Source organism: Trichoplusia ni, chromosome 2 (assembly GCF_003590095.1).
Source record: "Trichoplusia ni isolate ovarian cell line Hi5 chromosome 2, tn1, whole genome shotgun sequence".
Classification (NCBI taxonomy): domain Eukaryota; kingdom Metazoa; phylum Arthropoda; class Insecta; order Lepidoptera; family Noctuidae; genus Trichoplusia; species Trichoplusia ni.
In genome coordinates this window covers 1,452,754-1,474,788 of record NC_039479.1, presented here as the reverse complement: position 1 = coordinate 1,474,788, position 22,035 = coordinate 1,452,754, and the positions used below count along the sequence as shown (strand labels likewise).

The window sequence follows — 22,035 nt, the reverse complement described above, 5'->3', positions numbered from 1 at the left end:
CGAAGTTTTTTTTTTTTTATTATTATTATACTTTATACGAACTATGTCCTCCCTTCTGAAGGGGTTTTTACATCTAATCACACGGACCTTAGTCAAGTGCAATTAGAGTTTATATGAGTGTAGTATAGGCAGTGGAGATGGCGGATGTGGTGAAGAATTTTCGGGTGAGTCGACAGGTGTTCAGTATCACAGCTTTCTGAAGGGTGTTAAACGTGTACTTCGGTATATCCAGAATATCAAGACAGCGCTGTAGACTCTTCGGTATGATTCCTGTTGCCGAGATGACGATAGGGACTACATGAATGGTTTCTGCCCGCCACTGGCGCTTTAACTCAATCGCTAAATCTTGATATTTTGACAACTTTTCAGATATTGTAGCCTGTATATTATGGGTATTGGGAACAGCTATGTCAATTAAGTATACAGTTTTACTAGTTTTTTCATGCACTGTGATATCAGGTCTATTATAGTGGATAGTTTTGTCTGTTATTATAGTTCTGTCCCAATATATTTTACAGCTCTGATTTTCTAAAATTGTGTCCGGTTTATATTTATAGTAGGGAGACTTTTTCGCAATAAAACTATGTTTATGTGCTAAGTGTTGGTGTACTATGGCAGCTACCTGATCATGGCGGTGTTTATAGTCGGTTTGGGCAAGAGACCTGCAAGCGGAGGTAATATGTTGTATTGTTTCAGAGGAAGCGTGGCAATGTCTACACATGTCTGTACGTTGGTTTGGGTTTCGGATTATATATTTTTGGTAATTTCGCGTATCAATGACTTGGTCCTGGATCGCCATCATAAACGCTTCTGTCTCCGGGAAGAGTTCGCCGCGTCGCAACCATGCGTTCGACATAACTTTGTCGACATGTGGTTGCTGCAGGTCGTGACGATGTCTCCCGTGAAGAGACTTCTGTTGCCATAATGTGATTTTCTCCGACTTGTCAAGAATACGTTCATTACGCTGTGGGTCTCTATCAGTAAGGTTAAGTGGGGTAAGTATTATTATTATTATTATGTTTTGTATGTAAGTATATAAAACTAGCTTTGCCCCAGTGGGGAACTAATTAATGATAACAATACCGGCAGGCAAAAATATCTGCAGAAATAATAATATACTCAACAAATTATTTTAGTCTCCTTTTAGAAACAGAAAATACCTGTTCATATTTACGTCAAAATGTTAATGACCACGGAATAGACGAAACAGGGTAATGTCCATATCAAAGGTAGCCTGACAATTGCTATGGAGTATAGTTACAATTTTTGCTTGATTTGGAAATCGAAAATGATCCCATAGGAACATAAAATCGGAATAAAAACTATTTTATGCGTTAATCCAGGTTGGAAACTATCTGTGCACAAAGTTTCGTCTAATTCCATTCAGTGGTTTTTGCGTGAAATTGTGAAAGAGTAACAAAGATCCATACATACAAACTTTCAAGTTCATAATGTTAGTAAGATATCATAATTTTTAATCTTTTGGTTTGAAGCAACTACAAGAACTCAAAGCTATCTCTGCAAACGATTGTTAGTTCTGTGTTGTCAGTTTTTTAACGACCACCGTAGATTAGAAAATAATTATATTAAAATAAAAGCATACCAATACCAAAAGGCAAAGATAAATATTTTAGTAAGTTTAAAAGTAATAAAAAACATAGTTGAACAAAATAACTTTAAAAAATGCACGCATCTTAAGTCATTTTTGAGCCACAGCTTAGCTTGTTTTTAGTACATTATTTATTTCCACGCTTGCAACACTAAAGCATCCAATGTCATACTTAATGTTTTGATTTTTCGAAAACATCAACGGCCTATGAATGTTCAATTCGGTTCCCCATTTAATTTTAATTTGACAAAGTATTATATAAATCATGAATGGTATACATGATATGAGTGATGAAGAATTCGTGCCATTTCTTCATAGTTTGGGCGTGGAGACTTACAAAAAGTCGTTTGAATGGATGTTGAATGATCGCGAGTTCGCTAGCGTGTTGCGTTGGCTACACAACAATTTGGATCATAATAACGCTCTAACTGCACGAGAGGAATGTCGGTAAGTTATAAATTACTGTGTTTTTGTTGAAATTGGCTCACATGTTGTAGAATTATTCATTCTATACTCTCTACTTTGTGTTGGGCGGCGTTTGCTCCGACCTCCTGTAGATATTGATTGTAAAATGTTTAATTCAGTTTTGGGAGTTGCAAACCACGCATTTATTCTTATAAATGTTGGCACTAAAAGTCCTCATTTCAGAATACTTAACAAAAACCAGCAATAATAATTAATATTTCTTAAATGTGATGTACATTTAAGAAGTACATTTTATAACAAAACGTATTGAGCGTAACTAACAAAACTCTGATTATTTTTCCAGCTTCATTGACATAGAGAAGAAAGGTCAACTCTTATCCCCAGAAGATTTAGAAGCTTCTATATTAAACATACAAGAGCAGTACCAAGGAATATGTCTGCCGGGAGACAAGGAAGGCAAAGAGGATGTGGAGATGGAGATCAAGATGATGCAGGAGCAGCTCCATGTGTTGGAGAAACAGGAGAGAGTTCTTGCGGACTTGAAGAGGCAGAATGAGTGAGTATGATTATGGGAACTTCTATTTGTGAATTGGAAAAGACTTTATAAAACAAAAAAAGAATTTTGTTATTTTTATGAATGTATTTTATTACTTAATAAATTACTTCTATTAAGATATGCCTGATTTGTGTGGAAATTAAAAATAAAAGTGATACTAGCCATTCTGTTTATTTTGCTTTTATCATTCTGAAGCATCAACATAGGCTATATAATAATTGTGTCACAATTTAATGAATGTCTTAAGAATGCAAGAATTAAATAACAAATTTCTTACTGTTTCTTTTTTCACAATCATAATATACAAAATCCCTAGCATCTGTATCTGACTTCTTCTAAAATCTCATCACATCATAAACATACAAGATCATTTCTTCCACAGACAAGTAAAAGAAGAGTTATCATTAGAAGTATCTAAACTGAACTCTGCGTACCAGCAGTACAAAGAGGATGAGAGTGCAGCTGGTGAGGAGTGCCTGTCCTTAGCTAAGGAGGTGGAAACCATCACCAATGGTGTCATAGATGTGATCTCTGATGCTTTGGAGATGTATGGCAACTGTCATTGTGATAAGGTAAGTTAAGAAATTATCATATGATAATTAAGAAAAGCATAGGAGGTTTACAAGTATTCAGTCCGATGTGAAAACACATTAGACTCGGAATAAGCATTTGTGGATTATCAGAGATTGAAGTGTGATGTCCTATACCACTCCACTATCTATGCAAATGCCTTATAAAACTAAAAGCACAATTAGGTGTTCAGCAATGGATAGGAATAAACTAATTAATAATTAACTTCACTTCACTAAATGATAGTCTTTTATTTGACTAGTATGATATGTCTTGAAATGATTTAAAAATATTTTTTTGACACTATGAATTGAATGTGTTGGTAAACCAACTGTGAGAGTCAATAATAAATTGAGAATAAGTGGATGATCAAGATGAAGTAGAAATGGTGTATAAAAATTGTGTTTATTTTATGTAATAGGAGACAGCTAAAAAATTCTTCACATTTGGTCCGTTTGAGACCTACAGGCAGTCTCAACTGTTGTTCCGGTCTCATTTTGACCTGTACGCATCTAAGAAGTTTATGAAGAGACAAAATGACACCACTTCTGATGAAGAATTGAGATCTGCCTTAGTTGAAGCTAAGAGTATGGAAGAGAGGTGAGAAATTTATGTTATTGACCAGAAATATTCAAATCAGGCATTAGTCATGTTTTGAATGCTATTTCTATGTATGGAAATGAACAATTTATTCAATAAGCCATCCATTTGGATGACAGAAAATGGTGTTTATTGTAACTTAAGCGAATCTGATGAGAGAAGCAACTTTCGTTTTCAAATAGACTGTTTTATATCAACTCTCATTTGTGCGCATTTGCATAACCAAAGCTTGTCCTATGAATATGCTTGTATACTTGCTGTTGACTATGCATCCACTACTACCAACATTTTTAAAATTTCCTTTCCAGATTATCAGAAGCAATGTGCTCTTACATACAATCAAAGGCTGAGCTGTGTGGGGAACAAGCCAAAGTGTCCTTAGTAGCCAACTACAAGGATGTTCATCCTAGTCAAATAACGTAAGTTGAACTTCATATTATTTCTAATGATGTGTTTAATTTTATTAGAGATGTCAACCAAGTCTTGGATAGCATAAGCACTATTCTATGACCATCGCATAATAGGGGCGTCTTGTGACTATGTATTATTAAGGTTATCAAGATATCAACCATGTCCTGAATAGCATTAGCACTATTGTATGGTCACATATTAAAGGCTTTTTGGAACTAAGCTATTTTTTTGCATTGCCATACTCTATTTTGTTCATACATTGTTATGAACATATATTATATGTTTACGTGTCATATGTTTCTTTTTAATCCGTCAGGGGTTTAAGAAAACAGCTTCTCTAGCCAGTCTAAGTCATCATTCTTCCCCATTTTCCTACTGTGTTGGAGTCGGCCTCAACTTAAATTGGAACCTGTCTCCCAACCTACCATTTTAAAGTTTTAACAATCCATGTGTTGTTTTAGTTGAACCTGTGATGGATCAACTTTTGTAGCTGCAGCTTAACCACGAAGTCTTTAAGACTTTCTAAGTATTAAATTATATTTTTAATTTCAGTTCATGTCTCATGGAAGCACAAAGCGCGGTGGATCTGCTGGAGCAAGAAGAGGCCATATTGTACCAGCAGCTGCACGGCGCTGTGAAGCAGTTGGTAGAGGAACGAACTTCGCTAGCAGTCGAGACTACGGCATGCTGTGCTTTGGCTGTTAGGCAGTAAGTAAAAATAGGATTTATACTTATATTGAAATGTAATAAGAAACTGCGACTTCATCATTGTCAGTTCTTGACTTGGTTAATGGATAGCTGAACCACGTAAAGAATCCATTAGTGCTTGAGAACATAGAGATTTCCAGCTATACAACCATATGGTTTGAAAGTTTTTGCTTAACAAAGAACGTGCAAGTATTATACCCTCAAGGCGGCACGTGGAAAAATTCTTGCGTGATAACTTCACAGGTCAATGCATGTTTCAGTTTTCGTATTTACTCAAGCTGAGTTTTATGTATCTCTTTCTCAAGCTCTTCGTCATTGTCAGATTATTTTTACACTCACAGAATCCTACTCTACTATAATATAAACGCAAAAGCTCGTGTCTGGATATATAGATGTTTAATTAAAGCTTGGTACTCAGATAATATGTAACCTGAATTAACACAGGATAGTTTTATTCCCGATTTTATGTTCCCTTGGAATCATTTTCGGTTTGTAGCGGGCAGGCCTGCGGGCAACAGCTAGTGAAATAATAATCCCGTTTCCAGACAAGTCCACGCGGACCTGTCGCAGCTGCTGTCGGCCTGCCAGGCGGCGCTGCTGCTGGACCGCGGCGTGTACCTGGCGCTGCGCCGCGAGCTGCGCGCGCTGGAGGAGCTGCTGCAGCTCGCCGCGCAGCTGCGGGGGTACGTGGCGGCAGAGGCGCAGGCGGTCTGCTGCAGGATGGTAACTACTCACCAGGATACTGCTTGTGTCTAATACATATCATCCTCAGTGTAGTGCTAGTGTCTGCAAGATATCACTTTGAACGTAGCCAGAGTCGAACAGTATGCGTGGGCGATCTCGTTAGGCTCAAGCAGTGGGGCTGTTTTTAGTCGCGAGGATGATCGACATTATAGTAGCCTCGACGTGGGTCGAAATCATTGTGCCCCGGAGCCTGATTGTGCTCTTTATAAAAGTTGTTTATGCGAAATCCATTGACCAAGTAATTTGATGAAACTTGAAAAAAGTTACTTGTTTCCAGGCTTATACTATAGCAGACAAAGTTTAAGAATCGGAAACACGTCGTTTGCCACGGCGAAATAATCTGAACATTGTCCACATGTCTCATCACCAAAGAAAAGCGTCTCGATATCATGACTGGAAACCTAATAAAAATATGGGATTTGACAATAGGCAAAACATTCACTTGCTGTTAGAAAAAGGAGGACAGTTTTCCTTTTAGAACTTAATATTTGTGATCATAATTAGAACTTAATACCGAATATTAAGGTCTTATTAAGATACTTGTTTTCAGGATTCTATGAACGAGATTTGCGCTGAACACGACGCTTGTGAAATGAAACTCCAATCTTCCGACATACTGTTAGAGTCTTTGTTCCACATATTAGGCGTTCAAGGGAATAACGACCCTAATGCCTTAGTGAAGCTATACAGCGAGCTAGAGAATCGCGTGAAGGACTTGCAAGAGGCAGTCGCCGATGGTTATAAGAAGAAAGAAACTCTGTCTGATGATTTGTAAGTATTAGAAGTGGTATTTTTCTATAGCTAAATACATCAAACCCAAAGCAATTAGGATACCTTAAAAGAAGAATATACTACAAAGTAAATGCATATGTGAAAGACAGAGGTAGGTATATTTTATATCTAGTTTCAACGAAGCCAGCCTTAAAATACTCTAACTTTAGGTTAACAATTTGTAGCATAGTGTAATGTGTATTTTTGATTTGATTTTTGTTTTTTTCTTGTTTCCAAGTTTTCAAGCTCAATAGAATGTTAATGCTGCATTTCAGTCACCGGTGACTGAAATAGATTTTTAGGTAGATTTTATCCACATTTCTATACACATCATGTATTTATAACACAATTTTCTTTAATTGTACAGTAAATCGTCAACGCAATCTCTCCGCGCGACCCTATGGGACGGCTGCACTACCCAGCCTCGCGCCTGGGACCGCGCGGCGGCCGCGCTCACACACGCGCTCAAACAACACATGGACACTGTCGATAAGAGAGTTGTCGAGGCCAGCAATAGATTTACTACTGTTAAGGTAAGTTGCATCATCATCATCTTCAGTCCATATTCGTCCACTGCTGGACACTGGCCTCCCAATTTATCTTCGGCTGCAATAGATCTCGATGGCGTGCATTAGGTAAGGTAAATTTACTATAGCAAAGCAATTCTTGCCATTAATGGGGCATCTAAGGCAAGTATAGAGGGTATAATAATTTCCTCTATAGGGACACGTAGCTTGCTAGCTGACTGCAGGTTCGTGAATCCATATTTTCATATTTGGAATCCAAGTTTACTGATGTTGTTTTCCTTCACCGTTTGTCAGTGACGATTTATATTTAAAAATGTTACTACTTTAAAATTTCAAATTGATATGGACTCTGTACTTCCTGCAAGGCTACCGCGATAATTTAAATATGAAGAATGATTAAACGAAGTTTGAAAAAATAAAAGAATTCTTATTGAAGATTAATGAATCATATATTCCTCAGAATGGTGACAAGCAATGCTACAGAAAACTTTGGCAATGGTTCCTGACGGATCCTGCTCGTCTATTGTCGGCACTGAAGAATGCTAACTGTAAGGTATTTCCATAATAATGTTACTATCTACATACAAAGCTATGTCTAACATCGGCCTACAACTATCCCACGTCTGGAAAAGGCTACGATGTCTTTAAGTAATATTTTTGTCGGTGTGGAAATGAAATGCTGCTCTACGCCGTGTATTGCGCTGTCATGCTTCCACGACCATTATAATATTACTTTAAGATGTGGTGGTAGACCCTCTGTTAATAAAAATAAGCTTGCTCGGTGATTATATACGCGTTTCGTATATTCTATGTATCAAGTTGATGAACACACAATACATGTGCACTTATTACAGCTATCAGAGATATTTATATTATGTTGTCTTTGAAAGGAAGTTTGTTGTTTTTCTCAATATTATACGACGCATTTGTAATATAAGATTGGTAATTTCAGTACCTCAAAGTTTCTAAATAAAAAGTAGCAAATTTTTTAAGTGTTGAATGAATTTGAATATAAAACTCTATACAAATGTTTTTATTGTATTTAGCTATTCATTACACAACAGTTGAAACTTTTATAGAACCTGTGTGTACATACAGAAAATGTTTATTATTATAAGCTATTTTTGCATCACAATTATCCGAATATGTAATTTATTTTATAGCATTTGTATTCATAAGATGTACTCAAAATAAGTAAATACAAAAACTTACCTCATTTTACGCTCAACTCAGCTACAAATAAGTGCCTTCAATAAAACAATGGTTGTATAAAATATGTTTATTTTATTTATCACCTACTTACATAATAAAAGTATAAAAAGTTCTATAAATAAATTACTAAAACGATCACAATGATTTAGTCAAAAGTATGTACAACTTAAAATTATATTTGTTTGAACAACAGTAGTCTTGACAGTCGTTTCTACCGCAAACGATTAATTTGTATCTAATGTAGCAACTACGGATACTTTCTAACGAAAAAGTATGTGACAGGAAAGTTACTGAAGATAGAAACTGTTTTACCGACACTTTGTTTCGTTGTTGTCGGTAAAACAGTTTTTGATGGAGGAGATGTTACAATTAATTTGATATTTTAATACTGTTTAATGAACCTGCAAGTATCATTTATTGAATTTTGTAAAATAGAATACTACAATTTTGTTAAAATCATGTAGCATGCGGTAGAACGAATATTTGGTCAAAAAATATCCTTGACTTTGGGTAAACACCCTAGAGAGCAATGCCAACATTATTTGGCATTCACAAATACCTATCATAAAACTATACACGACCAACCAGCAGCGCCCAGGACATCAAGTGCCATCTTATTTAAAAGTAGATTATTCAAAAAACAACCTTATCGCCTTGGCATACGAATCATAATATATTCCCTTATCTTTTTCGTCATAAACATCACGTGATTTAGCAGCTTTTGAAACTTAGTCACTCTTTGACATTCTATATCCTCATTGGTGATTAGTTTTCTAAGGACTTTTGTTTCAATCGTCAGTCAAAAATATTATTCGGATAAAAGTTATCTGGCGATTGAAAATCGGCCCTAAATCACCAATAATAATTATTGCCATTATGACTGATCAGCCTTTCATACATAGGGTTAATTACATTTGTATTACTGGTAACAATGTTGAGTTCAATCCCATGTCGGTCGAGGCGGCTTCCGTAATAGAGTGTCTTCTGGCGCTATGTGTATTGGGTTGTTGAAGTCCACTTCTATGTTCTCTGGTATCGCGTCGAAGTATGTTATGTGATCGTTTATATTGTCTGGAAGAAAGTATGTATAATGTTATGTTTTGTACTTTAATTATAGATTAGTCTGAAGGTATGCGAATTGGGTGGGTAACAATTAACTACGAAATGGAGTTGTTATAGATTATGTAATTAAAGTAGACTTAAGTTGTGAATATCAGTTTTTTAATTAGTCTCATTGTTATAGAAAGTAAGAACTCGTTCACGTTGACTCGCGGGCGCGTTTCGTACGTGAATGAATACTAAGGTAAGTTGTTCTACAAAATAAATTATGATACAAAAACGGTGCTAAGACACTTCACCTAAAAAATCTTCTCTAAAAGTCAAATTGGGACATCAAGAGCTACTGACTACAAATACTTACGTGTCAAATTGAGCCTTGCAATAATATCATCTAGATGTCGCTGGTCGAGCGTGGCTTTGACCGTGATCCTCTGCGCGCGAAGACTGCGTCTATGTCGCGCACTTCTTTGTGGGAGACTGCGCGATACATTACTACGGCCCAGTAGGGGAAGTGTGAACACCATCTCTGAGAGTGGAGTGTTGTCGGGACCGAATTCCTGAGGACAATTTTTGATGAGTAATTAAAAGTTCAATAATTTTGAAATTGTGTTTCAGTCATCGGCCATTTTTTTGTAACGACTCGCGGGGTTTTCACAAACATACAAATCTCATGCACAGTGAGACCCAGACTCAGAATAAACATTCGTGGATCACATATATGCTTGACCTACGCGGGGATCGAACCCGCCACGCGACGCGCATAGTGAGTTAGACGTGGTGACCTCATTGATAACTGGTGTTATGTCTATGAAAGCGTCTATTGGTTTCAGTTGTCTGCTAGTTCGTTGTTCTTGAAGTTTCAAAACAATGTTGTTTTCTGTAGCTAGCAGTCAATATTGCATAACGTTGGAGCCTTTGCTTTTAGTTTTAGATATCACAAAATGTGTTGGTAGGTACACTAAAGTAGACAATCGTATGAATATTTTAGCATTTTCTGCTCTTCTTTGCAGCTTAACATTCAAACATGAATATAAACATTCCTCAACAGTAAGTCTAAAACATATCACTCACCAAGCACTTCCCACTGACACAATACGAGGCGTTTCTCTTCCCGCAGGAGGTCCCGAGAGGGAACCAGCCCTCGTGGCCGTTGACCAGGTAGAACCGGTGTGACACGCGCTCGTCCTGGCACGCTATACGACAAGGCCTGTCCGGATCCTCTGCAATAATGATGATAAAAACATGTATTAATAATACATGTCAAGAGGAATAAAATATTTTATTGTAGTTATGAAATATTTATGAGGCTTATATTAGTATAATATATTTTTCACACACACACACACTGAGGGTCAGAACGAAATCTTTTTAAACTCTGACTTATACTGTTATTTTGTTAGTTGTATTAAAACACGTTGGATATTTTCCATGAACTATATTTGACTTGACAATCAACATAACAGAGACAAACATAGATTACATAGCTACAAGACATTAAAACCTATTTTGATACATACTAACACCCCCACTTATCAAAATAATCAAAACATTACTGACATAGTACAACACCCACTATATAAATAAACTTAAAATGCTTTACATGTCATTAGTACACCATTTAGAAAAACAGTAACTATATCTAAATGAATTATACTCATTCCCATACTACAAATACATCACTAGGGTTTTTGACAAGCTCCCAGGCATCATTATCTTCAAATGATTGCAACTTCTCAGCCAAAGCACGTCTCCACTGCTCTTTCTCAGGCCTTTTCAGAGCCTGTGAGATTGAAATCTCCTGAGAAACTGGAACAGTACTGGATACACACAAGTTGCTGAAACCATACCGATCAGGCTGCTTTCCTTGCGTCTTCTGTCTTTCATAAGGCTCTGGCTCCTGACTAAGATATACATGTAATGTGTGTTTCTTCACCATCAGTGTATACTGAAGAATCTGAAGAGCTATCACTATGATAATCAAATACTGGAACACAGGATGCCCCCATTGAATCTCTGCTCTCCTTCTCCACGCTGATCTCTGGTGTTTCCACATTACTCTCGTCATCTGGAACCAATATTGCCTCCTGGCTGTTTGCATTATCACCTGTCTCGCTTTCTATCAAAATAACATCCCTGCTGGTGATAACAGTATCTTTTGAAGGATTACACAATCTCTATCCTTTCACATTCATTCCATATCTTGGCTATTTATATGTGCAAGCCACTTCTGTGCCACAATCTTCCTGTAATTTCAGGAGCTGCCAACATGTAACTTGAAGATTGTAACCTCAACTTGTAAACCCCATCAGTTAAGTCACCTATCGCAACCAAAGCATCTCTTCCGTCATAAATACATAACAATGCTTTTCTTCAAATACAACCTGGTTACCATTCCTGATAAGCTCGCTAACTGATTACAAGTTTGTAGTCAAAACAGGCACGTATAGCTCATTTTTCACAGTTATATGACATTGCAAGTCTGACATGATCTCCACATCTCCTGAACAATCAACCCATTAAAACACGGTGATAGTTTCATGTTTGCAATCCCGTCCTTGTTAACAGTCATATGTGCACTGGCACCGCTATCTGTGTACCAACCCTTCTAACTAAACCTTCCGTTTATAAAAAACATTGAAAACGCAATTTATCCGCCATTTTCTTTCATAACGGGCACCACATTTATCGTAGTTTTCCATGCCCTTTAGTTTTGGTACACTAGCTATATTCGAGTTCATGGTTTCGCCAGTCAACAAGCGCAAATTATCTATTTTAACAACAAAATAACTGATAAATGCCCAACTGGGCCCATAACCTATTAAAACACGTTGGATATTTTCCATGAACTATATTTGACTTGACAATCAACATAACAGAGACAAACATAGATTACATAGCTACAAGACATTAAAACCTATTTTGATACATACTAACAAGTTGTCTTCTAAATCTGATGGTCAAGGTTTAAACCTTGGTTCAGAAGCTTGTCTTGCGGTGAACCATACACAAACGAAACCGGTTGATTTGACAACAAATTTAATTAATCACAAGGGTTTATGAATCCTAAAATGTCGAAGTTGAACTTAAAAATGTCATAAATGAAGTTGAGTCATCGGTACTGACCTAAAGCCGGTGATATCTGCATACCCAGTCCCGATAGTCTCCTCACTCTGTCCTTGTACTTCGTGCATACCATGGTAGCGTATTGGTATGGTGATTTCTTTTGTGTGCAACCCTGTGAAAATATCGATTGTAAAATTAGTAAAACATATGTATATGGTAGCTCAGGAATATTTTATTTAAAATAAACCTTGAATGGTTAATTTACTTTGAATCATGTTGTAAAAGATGGATTGAGTAATTACTGATAGCTTAAATTCAGAAGCTAGAAAAACGAAGATAAAATGGTTTTTTCCTGTTTTTCTATTGATAGTCTTCCTCTGAGTAGTTCTAGCGTTGTGTCACGAAAAAAAAGAGACGCCTGTTTGCAAGATAGGCCTAGAAGAATAACTGTGCCCCAATAGTTGTAATTCTCGTATAGTATCGTACCTGATGGTCTTGCAGCTGCGGCTGGCACAGCTGTATGCTGGTCCTGGCGGCGGCCTGCACGAGGCGCAGCCCCGCGCCGGGCGCCACGCAGCGGCTGTGGCAGCCCGACGCCGCGCGCCACTGGCTGCCCGCCGCGCGCCGCCACGTGCCCGACGACTTGGCGCTGGGACCACGGAAGTGAGCCGTCAGACTTGATACGTGATCGATTTACAGGGGAGTAGTATAAGGGCAGCAAGGAAGGACAATACCGCGAGCTTCCAGAGAAAAGACATCCCAAGAGGAGACATCATTAACTTTTAGTTTATTTACAGAAATCAGGTAAACTAAGGTAACGTCGAAGGATAGACGAAACTGAACGCTGTCTAATGTACCAGTACTTTGCACATAAAGGTCGTGTGACCGTAAATGAACACTTGCACAAGGTATTTGAAGATGAACTAGGGCAAATTAGTCTTGCAGGGTCTCATCCAACTAATTGTTCGCAGACGTCAAACGAAATGTATGTAAATGTCATGCTGAGCTTTTTATATAACTTACGGTGGTGTATGCGGGGTAGCTGTCCTCAGAGCTTCCCATTCGCAGTCTCCGGGTCGTAAAGAAAACTCCGTGTCAGGGTTTGTGGAACAAGTGAATTTCTGGGAAAAGAACATTCTTTGTAACCATACATAAATCTTGAACACATCACGATAAGCCCAAAAGGTTCCCGGATCTATTGAAAAAACTGAAGGTGTAGTGTACCTGGCAGACGCCGCTGATGCAGAACATGGGCGAGACCTTGGAGCAGGCGGTGCCGTCGGGCAGGCTCCAGCCGCGGGACTTGTAGCCGCCGCCGCGCGTGTCGCACCATACTGCACACGCACTGCTCACGTCTGCATACAGAGCAAGTATGATAGTGCGTGATTTTTAAGGTCTATAAGGAAGCTAGTTGCAGAAAATAAATGGATGGATTTCAAAGTGATTTGAAAGCTGTGAGAGCGAATAAAAAAAGGGTTTACGATATACCGAGCTTTGTGGATAAATAATAACAAACTGTACCATCCGAATCGATTCTCTGCAGTCCAGTGCCGATGAGATCAGGGTCCACATCCCGCGCTCTCAAACAGATCTGGTCAGCGAACTCACGTACAGTCATTCTAGGAACGTTGCTGCACTGCAATATAAACAATATTATTGGGCGCGACTTCTTTAATAGACTCAGCTGAGGGGGACCCAATTTTACAAAAAGAAGAATTAATTTACCTGCTGAGCATGACATGATTGATATTTCTTGTCGTGTCCTATGCAGTAATTCTTGCCGTTATCATGTCTGAAATGTAAGAAAACATGTTTGAGATTTAGATCAAACCTTCACCTACCTTATTTTCATTTCGGGAAGACGTGGATATTCTCTTGAAAATCAGCTCCCTGGGGGAGGGAACGGGTAAAATATTTACCTTCCGCTTCTATCGGGTTCCTTTCTATTTCGTATTTGCATTGTTAAATGGTTGGGTCAAAATGAAGGCAAATTAACTTGGTGATTGCTTCAATTGCACTATCCCGCTATACTTCGCTTAATGAAAATTTCAAGTTGTAGTCACATACCGTGGCCTCGTACACCGCCTGGTGGCCACAGCGACCCCGGCGGCGGCGGGCGCGTGCGTGTCGTCCAGCAGGCAGGCGGACGCGCAGTCGGCCCAGCCCGACCAGCGGCCCCACGCGCCGCGCGACACGCCCGACCCCGCGCGCTCCACGCACTCGCCGCCGCGACAGTACTGACGGAAATGGAAGTCGTTAACTAAGAAAATCTATCTTGTGAAAACGTTGGATGGTAGAAATATTGAATATATTTTGGAGGACTCGAATATTTAACCTAGATACCTGAGTATGTTGAGAAAAAGAATTCCTATTGGGAAAAAGAATCTGAGACGTATAAAATCAAATCGATCAGACTACTTTGACTTAGTTTCTTTTTTTTTTTTCTGAAAAGTGTCGAAAGTGGAAACGTAATATGATAACGCACTGTTATGAAATATAATTTATATCGAGACCAATACATTTAACTTGGTGTAAATATTTCAAAGATTGGCCAATCGCTTGACTCCTACTACTACTACTACTACTACTACTCGGAAAAAGATCAAAGACAACCTAAAGTGACGTTTGTGCAATAAACTTACCATTTCTTCTCCACAGCGGGTTCCCTCTAGAGCAGGATGGGAGGTCCAAGTATACCTCTCGCGCTGACAATGGAGATCTCGGCAAATATCTTCAAGACTCTGAGCGCCTGAGTGGCGACTACCTCGGCCATACTTTAGCATGCCTGCAATTAACATATTTTTTTACAGGCGTATGAATTTATTAATTAGAACTATTAAAAGACCTCGTTCTGAGATTTTCCAAACTTTTTGAAAAGAATAATAAAAAAAATATGTACTAACATTGTTGATCAGCGTCAAATCTCTCTCCTGGTAAAATCCCTTCAGCACTGTGATCTAACTGTCCTGCCGAATTTCCATGATCCAGCAAGCATCGAGATTGAACTGTGCTGCAAATAGAAACATCAAGATCAAGAAAATTAAGCCAAGCTATCCCAATTTGACATAAGAGTCTCGTGTTTTATTACTCGGTAGACTTACTCCAAAAACTTCTGTAGATAGCTCTTACTGCATTGTGACCAAGTGATCTTGCCACTACCAAGAGTAGGGCTCATAATGTACGCGCTAGGATCACACCCGTTGTCAGCGAGTGGCCCATCATGACGCATGCCCAGGCTGGAATAGAAAACGAAGTCATTACGAGAAATCAAAGAGCTATGATCAAAGATTTGGATTATGATCCCGGCCTGGTAATTTAGTGGTTGCCTATACCGCTCGGATATCTGGTCAAGACATTAATAGGGTTGTCTTGACACGATTCCATTGTATACATCTGACAACAAGTAATACCAGTCGAAAGTAAGATAACAATTGCCTAACCTGAGCAATTTAAAATAGATTGATTAGAAATCGTTGTGATTGTTAAAACCTGATTGAATTGAGAACAACTATTGTGATCACTCAGAGTATAAAGATTGTACCGAGCCTCGACTGTTTATGCGATCAAGTTTTGAATTTGTTTAACAGATTTACGTCTCCGGTGAAACATAAATTTAAGTATACCCTATACTTGTGTCTGTTACGAGCATCACACAGGCAACCATTTATTATTCATATTTCAACTAGAAGCTGGATACGACAAGTATATCCAGTTTGGTATTTTTAATGCATAGAAGCGTACAGACAAATGTATACATAGGAGATTCAAAAATAGTTTGACATGATATTAACATATAGTGGGAAGAATATAACAACTTAGTACTAAACCATAACTTACTTATGCCCAATCTCATGAGCGACCACATAGACGCTCTCAAAGTGCCTTCCTTCGTTGACGGTACAGCTGCTCGTGACTGTACACATTCCCGCTACTGGCGCCAAACCTGAAGATCGAAATTTGTTTGAATTTAGTTATAAACCTGCTTTCGAGTCAGTTACTTAACACTATATATCCCTGCTTCATGACCAGGGCGTATAATTAAGACAGGCCATTCGCTCCCCGCGGAGGCCAAGCATTTGTGTGATCGATGAATGTTTGTCCTGAGTCTAGGTGTCTTTGTGCACGTGTTTCGATTATTAGGAATAAAATAAATAACAAAACCAAGAGACAATTATTGTATATAAGCCAATATCTAAACCTTTTACAATCAGCCAGAAATGTAATGGTTGTCTGTAATTTCAGAAACGTTGAAATCATAAACCATTTTACAACTGCAATCCAATTTGATGGCTTAATCTCAGTTTAACTGCATTGCAGCAATTGGATGCAGAGCTTAATGTCGTTAACGAAAGCGTCACGAATTGTAATAACAAATTTTATAAGCGTAATATTGTGTTGTTATAAACTACTTAAAATAATATTAAGTTGGTATTATGAGATTACTTGTCTAGTTTTGCTTTTGAAATTGCTTAGTGGCGAAATTATTTTTCTTAATCTTTGGACTAAAATAATTTTAAGGAAATTTTAGGTATCTCGATATATTGCAACAATGAAAAATTATACTCAAGATACGATTATAAGGAAACACACGACAAGTCAAAGTCTGACTTATCGAAACGAAAAGTCATTTCCATACATTTGAGTATTAATAAGTATTAATGAGTATTAATTAATGGTTAAGTAATTTTAATTTTTATGGTACAACTTAATGAACTTGTAACTCACCTACAACTTGACTGCTAACTTTTCCATTCTTATTGACTACATACAAATCTAGTCCAGTTAATATGAGTGCATGATCCCAGTGTAGGGGATCGTTGTCTCCTGGAGGGTTTTCAAGTCGTTGCCAAGTGCAGAAGTTACTTAAAAACCTATCAATATCATGAGGTCTCTTCAAATTTGCTGGGTCTTCGTGCAGAATTTCCAGTCTTTTCAGTATAAAGTTCACTGGCCTTCCCAAAGATGGGTCGTGGTACAGTAGTTGTACAGCATTGATCATAGCTAGGACGAATCTCACTAGTTCTCTCTCGGTATCTTTAGGGAAATTGATCGTCATATGCTTGTACAGATCCCTATCCACAAATACTGCTGTTTCAACAAATATTGCTGGTAGAATAGCTCTTCGTTGCCTATTTGATCCATTTGATAGTTTCTGTATAAAATCTGTTAGAGTTTTATTCCTATGTGCTAAATTTACTTTGAATCCTTCTAAATTATTATTTACTTCGTTGACTGCTGCTGTTATTTCTCTTTTTCTTCTATGCTTGGTCCATGTTTTGATAGGTTCGGGACCTACAGGACTTACTTGGTCACTTTCTAAACATTTGTCTTCTTCATTGTTATTGATTTGTTTTTTGACTATCACGTGTGGTTTTTGATGGTCATCGTGGAATCTCTCTGGCAGTGGATGAATGAAATAATAAGTATCATTAGATCTGACTAAGCCCCTCTGCAAGAAAACATAATTATTATAAGACAGTGCAATTTCGTTTTTGTATTGTCTTGCTTTAATTGCTTGAAATTAAAATTTCTTTAAAATGGGTTTGAATTCCGAAACGAAAGTATTATAATGACATAAGTGTTTATAGCTGTTTTTTGTTACATCCTTGCAATAAATTAAGTTATAAATCTCAGAAGGTATCCGAAAGTGATCTATAAATCACATTGACAGAGACATTAGACAAGGTAAATTAAAAACTTAAAGCAAAAACCAATGGTTCCAAAAGGCAATTATAGAATCCAAAACTTACCACATCATCACAAATATAAAGAGCAGCATTATCACTTCTATAATAACACTGGTCCAACTCCTCATCGTTGTGCTGGTCAAGCACCGCCTCGGTGCTGTTGGACCACCGTCTCATCAGCAGGAACTGAGGGTCTAGGAAGCTGTTCCTTGGGCTGAGCTTTACATCGAGATGCTTCTTCAGCCCGACTAGGTCTTGATCGTCGTATAGTAGTGAGCGTTTACGACGCTTTGGCTGCTTGAGATGTGCTACTTCGAATTGTGCTTCTGTTAACAAAATTATGAAAAAAGTCTTTATTAAATGACGAACCAGTTTAATCACTCCTATTTTCTGGGATTGAACGACTAGTTTCGGGATTTGACTGGAGTCAGTTGACTACCGTTGCATTATTTAATAATGCATCATCCACAAGAAAGTTATTTAGAAAACGAAAAGTCTTATTAAATACCTGGTAAGTACCGGGTTTAAAGTAGTGAAGATTTTTATTAAAGAATATGACGATTTCTAATTTCACTTGTTCCGGCAAAATATGAAATTAAATATTTGCGAGAGAAAATAATAGTTCGAGAATTGCTTATTGCTGGAGATTGTGGAGATTGTACTAACGAGTTAAGTGGTAATTAATAGGTACCTATTCAACCAGTAGTGTTAGTCGTAGAATCTTCATTACCTACCTATATTCTTAACCGCGGCTTGTTTATCAAGATCCGAGTTCCCACGACATGTTGACACATTGAATTTACCTTATTTGATACCCTAGACGGCCTAGACCCTACTACCTGTAGCTTTCACGGAATAATACGATTCACTTTCCAATTTTTTTTAGAAGTCACGTATGGTCGAATTTTCACTTTCTGTCAGTTTACATTTTATAGCAGAATTTCCGTAAATATGTATGTATTGATGATTAACCTTAGTAGCCGCCCGTAAAGCCTGATCTGACACACAACCCTTAAAAATATCTCAGCTGACGGGGTTTTCTCACAATATTTTCCTTTACACTCTTAACGAGAGTTTATTACTTTTTATATGCACATGAATTTTAACAAAAATTGGTGCGTTCAGGTGTTCGAACTTACGACCTTTGAAATTTAATAGCCATCCACCGTCCATACCACTATCACTGCTACCATCTCTCGTTTTGACCCCTTATCTCAAATCAGTTAATCATTACCTAGAATACCAGTTGTCATTCTTATCAAATCCAAATATTACCCTTGTACGAAAATAAATGAACATTACTATGATAACGTGCAATAATAGAGGGCAATTATTTAGTGCGGAGCTAAACAATGGATTTAATTCTCGCAGTGACATGTAAGCGATCATAATCGTATGCTCTTGAAAGTGTTGCAATGTGTTCTAAATAGATAACGCTATTGACTTCAGTGTCTCTTGTGTTGTATGCTGTATCAGGCTAATTGGTGTGAACTGATTTAGCGAACTCACCGTTAGGGTTGACACCAAATAGGAATATCTTTTCTGATTCAGTCAAGTGTTCCAGCAGTTGTTTTGTGTGGTCCTGTAACAAATGAAAAAAAATGGTTATTGTGTATCGACTATGTATTTATCTAAAGTCGAGTTCAAGAATTTCTTGTAAGCATTTACTAGGGTTTTCTCTATTTCAAAACAATGTTAGGAAAATATTCTGTAACATCCAATTTTTTTTGAGGTGTTTTTATTAACCCACCAAACTAGGTGTTTAATATCAAGTTCAATGCCAAAGTACTGTATCAATATTTAATGAAGTTCATTAGCATACCCTAGTCCTAAATAAAAATAAAACAGAAGACAAACAGAATTGTAGGAAGCATGAATTCTCCACGCGACTGTCATTCAGCCTTGCATTTTAAATAATATTAGCTAAATAGCTATTGTCTCCCAATGCTTTTATGAGTAGCCTCGACACGTTATTTTTGACAATAGATGCTTTTCGCACGGAGTTTTGCGATTAAACGGAACTTAATTGCTGTCCAAGTGAAAGGATGTAGGCTTAGGACATTAGGCTAACAGAGTCATAGTTATTATTCGATTTTGTTCGTGTGAAGAATATCTTTGATCTGAAGGCAGTAATTATTAATGGATTGAGAAATAAGGAAAAAAATCGTATGATCTGTCTTTTTAAATTATAATCGACAGAGCCATTTTTTTACACAGCAAAATGTAAAATAAATTTATGATTTTCAGAAACAATGTCCAGAAAGACTTTGTATGCAATTCATTTACTGTTTTAAACGCTTTTGCTTGCATCTTGAATCAATCTACAATACGTATTGTTAATTATTTGATTAGATACCGTTTCTTTCGATGGCTTTTAACAAATAAATTTGCATTGACTCTTGAGATAACTATCTTATTTTTTCTGTGGGAAAATACCTGGTACTTCTTTGACTATAAATGCAGTACTGTGGTTTCTTCCTAATTGCGTAGGGAAAATGGATACAACAACACGTGCTCACGTAAAAATATTTTTATTATTAATCAAAGATCCTTTGTGAATTTGTCAAGTTCAAAACAGCCTAGTCTAGTGTCTCTAGTCAACTATGATTGACGAGCCAATATCCACGATTGAAAGATTATTTAGACCTTATATGGATCTATTTGCTTTTGTTTGAGAGTTTGTATCTCTAAACACACACTATGACTCAAGTCCTAAAGAAATAGGTTGAAAAATACAGAGATATTAAACACAAAACGTCAAGATGGTATATGGAATGTTCTACTTATACCCCTTGCATACACCTACCTGATTCTCATTCCAGTAACTAATTGCTAACAACCCAACAAGTTTCCAGTTCGAAGACGTTCGTTCAGCTTTTACGAGCACAATCAACAATTTAGTTCACTTTCGTTAGTAATTATCAAATTCATCTCATTTCCGTACCGTTTGCGCTGAGTGTGAAAGTGTGTAATTGTTTTGATGAGTCCATAAATTTTGTACAATGGATATTTGACATGGACTGATTGCTTGTCTGATGTTTCTTTTATATAATACTTAGTGTTGGGGAGAGCAATTGCTCGAATATTTTGTTGTAAGTTACTTGGGTTTAGCAATACCTACATAGTGGGTCCCTTATTAAAATTACAAAGTTTACCATAAACTCTATGATTTATTAAAACGTCGTGTTGTAACATAAGGGAGTTATGTTCAGTAGTGGACATTTCCAGAACAGATAAATTCTATATTATACGTATAAATAGATGTACAGTTGTCGTTATTTTTTTATGGATACCACTTCACACTTATAAATAGCTTGTGTTACATGTATACATCCTCGTTCGCACTTGTAAAACTGAGAGTGTATCACTTTGTGTTACACTTTCTCACAAGAGAAATTTGAAAGATGCTTTGCTTTGTAGCATACTAATTACTGTAGCCAGAAAATTTGATAAACAAGACTAATTAAATCATTACTAATTACTAAAATTGGTAAGGCGCTTTCGCGCGATATCACTCGACAGTGGCGATTTCTTCGCCAATAAGGACACTTTAATGAACATTGTACCAAAAGTTTTTAGTTATTAATAATTTCTTGTATCTAAAAGCTGTTAGACAAATGACTGCACGTCTAGTAATATGGTGTGATGTATCGGTTATGATTCCAAATACGACTGCGGTGTGATGCGGGTTCGATTTCGTCTAGGACAAACGTTTTTGTGTAATCGCGTCCCATTATTTTTTGCCGTATTACCTAAACTCATGCAAAACCTATCAAGCAAATCTATTTACCACAAATTCTGTGACTTCTAAGGCTTCAAAAAGGCAGGTGAAAGCTGAACTGACATTATCCTAGCATAATCGTTCGCCTTGACAATCTGCCAAGGATACATTCATGACGCCCATTCACGATCCGTCACGCTTTGCTCTATGTTAAAGTTTTGTCGTGCTGTGTTAGGAATCGAATGTTGAGTATATTTTTTGCCATTCTTGATAGCACGACTGCATTATTGTTTTTGTTTCATACTCCATGTCTTATAAGATTCAAAAAACTATCAAAGAAATTTGATGTTATCGCAATTTGGAAGCTTAAT

General features: G+C 37.2%; 2 protein-coding genes across 2 annotated transcripts in view; one reads left to right on the top strand and one right to left on the bottom strand.

Annotated features, from left to right (window-relative positions):
- The first annotated feature begins 1,746 nt into the window (after positions 1 to 1,746).
- On the top strand, positions 1,747 to 8,196 carry LOC113502465 (augmin complex subunit dgt3). The gene is made up of 10 exons (XM_026884049.1): positions 1,747 to 2,056; positions 2,379 to 2,591; positions 2,974 to 3,163; positions 3,583 to 3,761; positions 4,070 to 4,180; positions 4,725 to 4,880; positions 5,426 to 5,603; positions 6,175 to 6,395; positions 6,763 to 6,928; positions 7,383 to 8,196. The coding sequence occupies exons 1-10, from the start codon at positions 1,875 to 1,877 to the stop codon at positions 7,485 to 7,487; spliced, it is 1,701 nt and encodes a 566-aa protein (XP_026739850.1). The 5' UTR covers positions 1,747 to 1,874; the 3' UTR covers positions 7,488 to 8,196.
- An 88-nt stretch (positions 8,197 to 8,284) lies between these two features.
- LOC113502457 (A disintegrin and metalloproteinase with thrombospondin motifs 18-like) overlaps positions 8,285 to 22,035 on the bottom strand; it is a 56,170-nt gene continuing 42,419 nt past the window's right edge. Inside the window, exons 2-18 of the mRNA XM_026884037.1 lie at positions 19,453 to 19,525; positions 18,007 to 18,269; positions 16,982 to 17,705; positions 16,094 to 16,199; positions 15,358 to 15,492; positions 15,160 to 15,266; positions 14,899 to 15,041; positions 14,324 to 14,493; positions 13,982 to 14,048; positions 13,778 to 13,892; positions 13,481 to 13,611; positions 13,280 to 13,377; positions 12,743 to 12,905; positions 12,317 to 12,428; positions 10,265 to 10,413; positions 9,555 to 9,750; positions 8,285 to 9,205 (exon numbers count right to left, since the gene is read on the bottom strand). Coding sequence (XP_026739838.1) covers positions 9,075 to 9,205; positions 9,555 to 9,750; positions 10,265 to 10,413; positions 12,317 to 12,428; positions 12,743 to 12,905; positions 13,280 to 13,377; positions 13,481 to 13,611; positions 13,778 to 13,892; positions 13,982 to 14,048; positions 14,324 to 14,493; positions 14,899 to 15,041; positions 15,160 to 15,266; positions 15,358 to 15,492; positions 16,094 to 16,199; positions 16,982 to 17,705; positions 18,007 to 18,269; positions 19,453 to 19,525 — 2,883 coding nt within the window. The 3' untranslated portion in view covers positions 8,285 to 9,074. The remainder of the gene's footprint in view (positions 9,206 to 9,554; positions 9,751 to 10,264; positions 10,414 to 12,316; positions 12,429 to 12,742; positions 12,906 to 13,279; positions 13,378 to 13,480; positions 13,612 to 13,777; positions 13,893 to 13,981; positions 14,049 to 14,323; positions 14,494 to 14,898; positions 15,042 to 15,159; positions 15,267 to 15,357; positions 15,493 to 16,093; positions 16,200 to 16,981; positions 17,706 to 18,006; positions 18,270 to 19,452; positions 19,526 to 22,035) is intronic.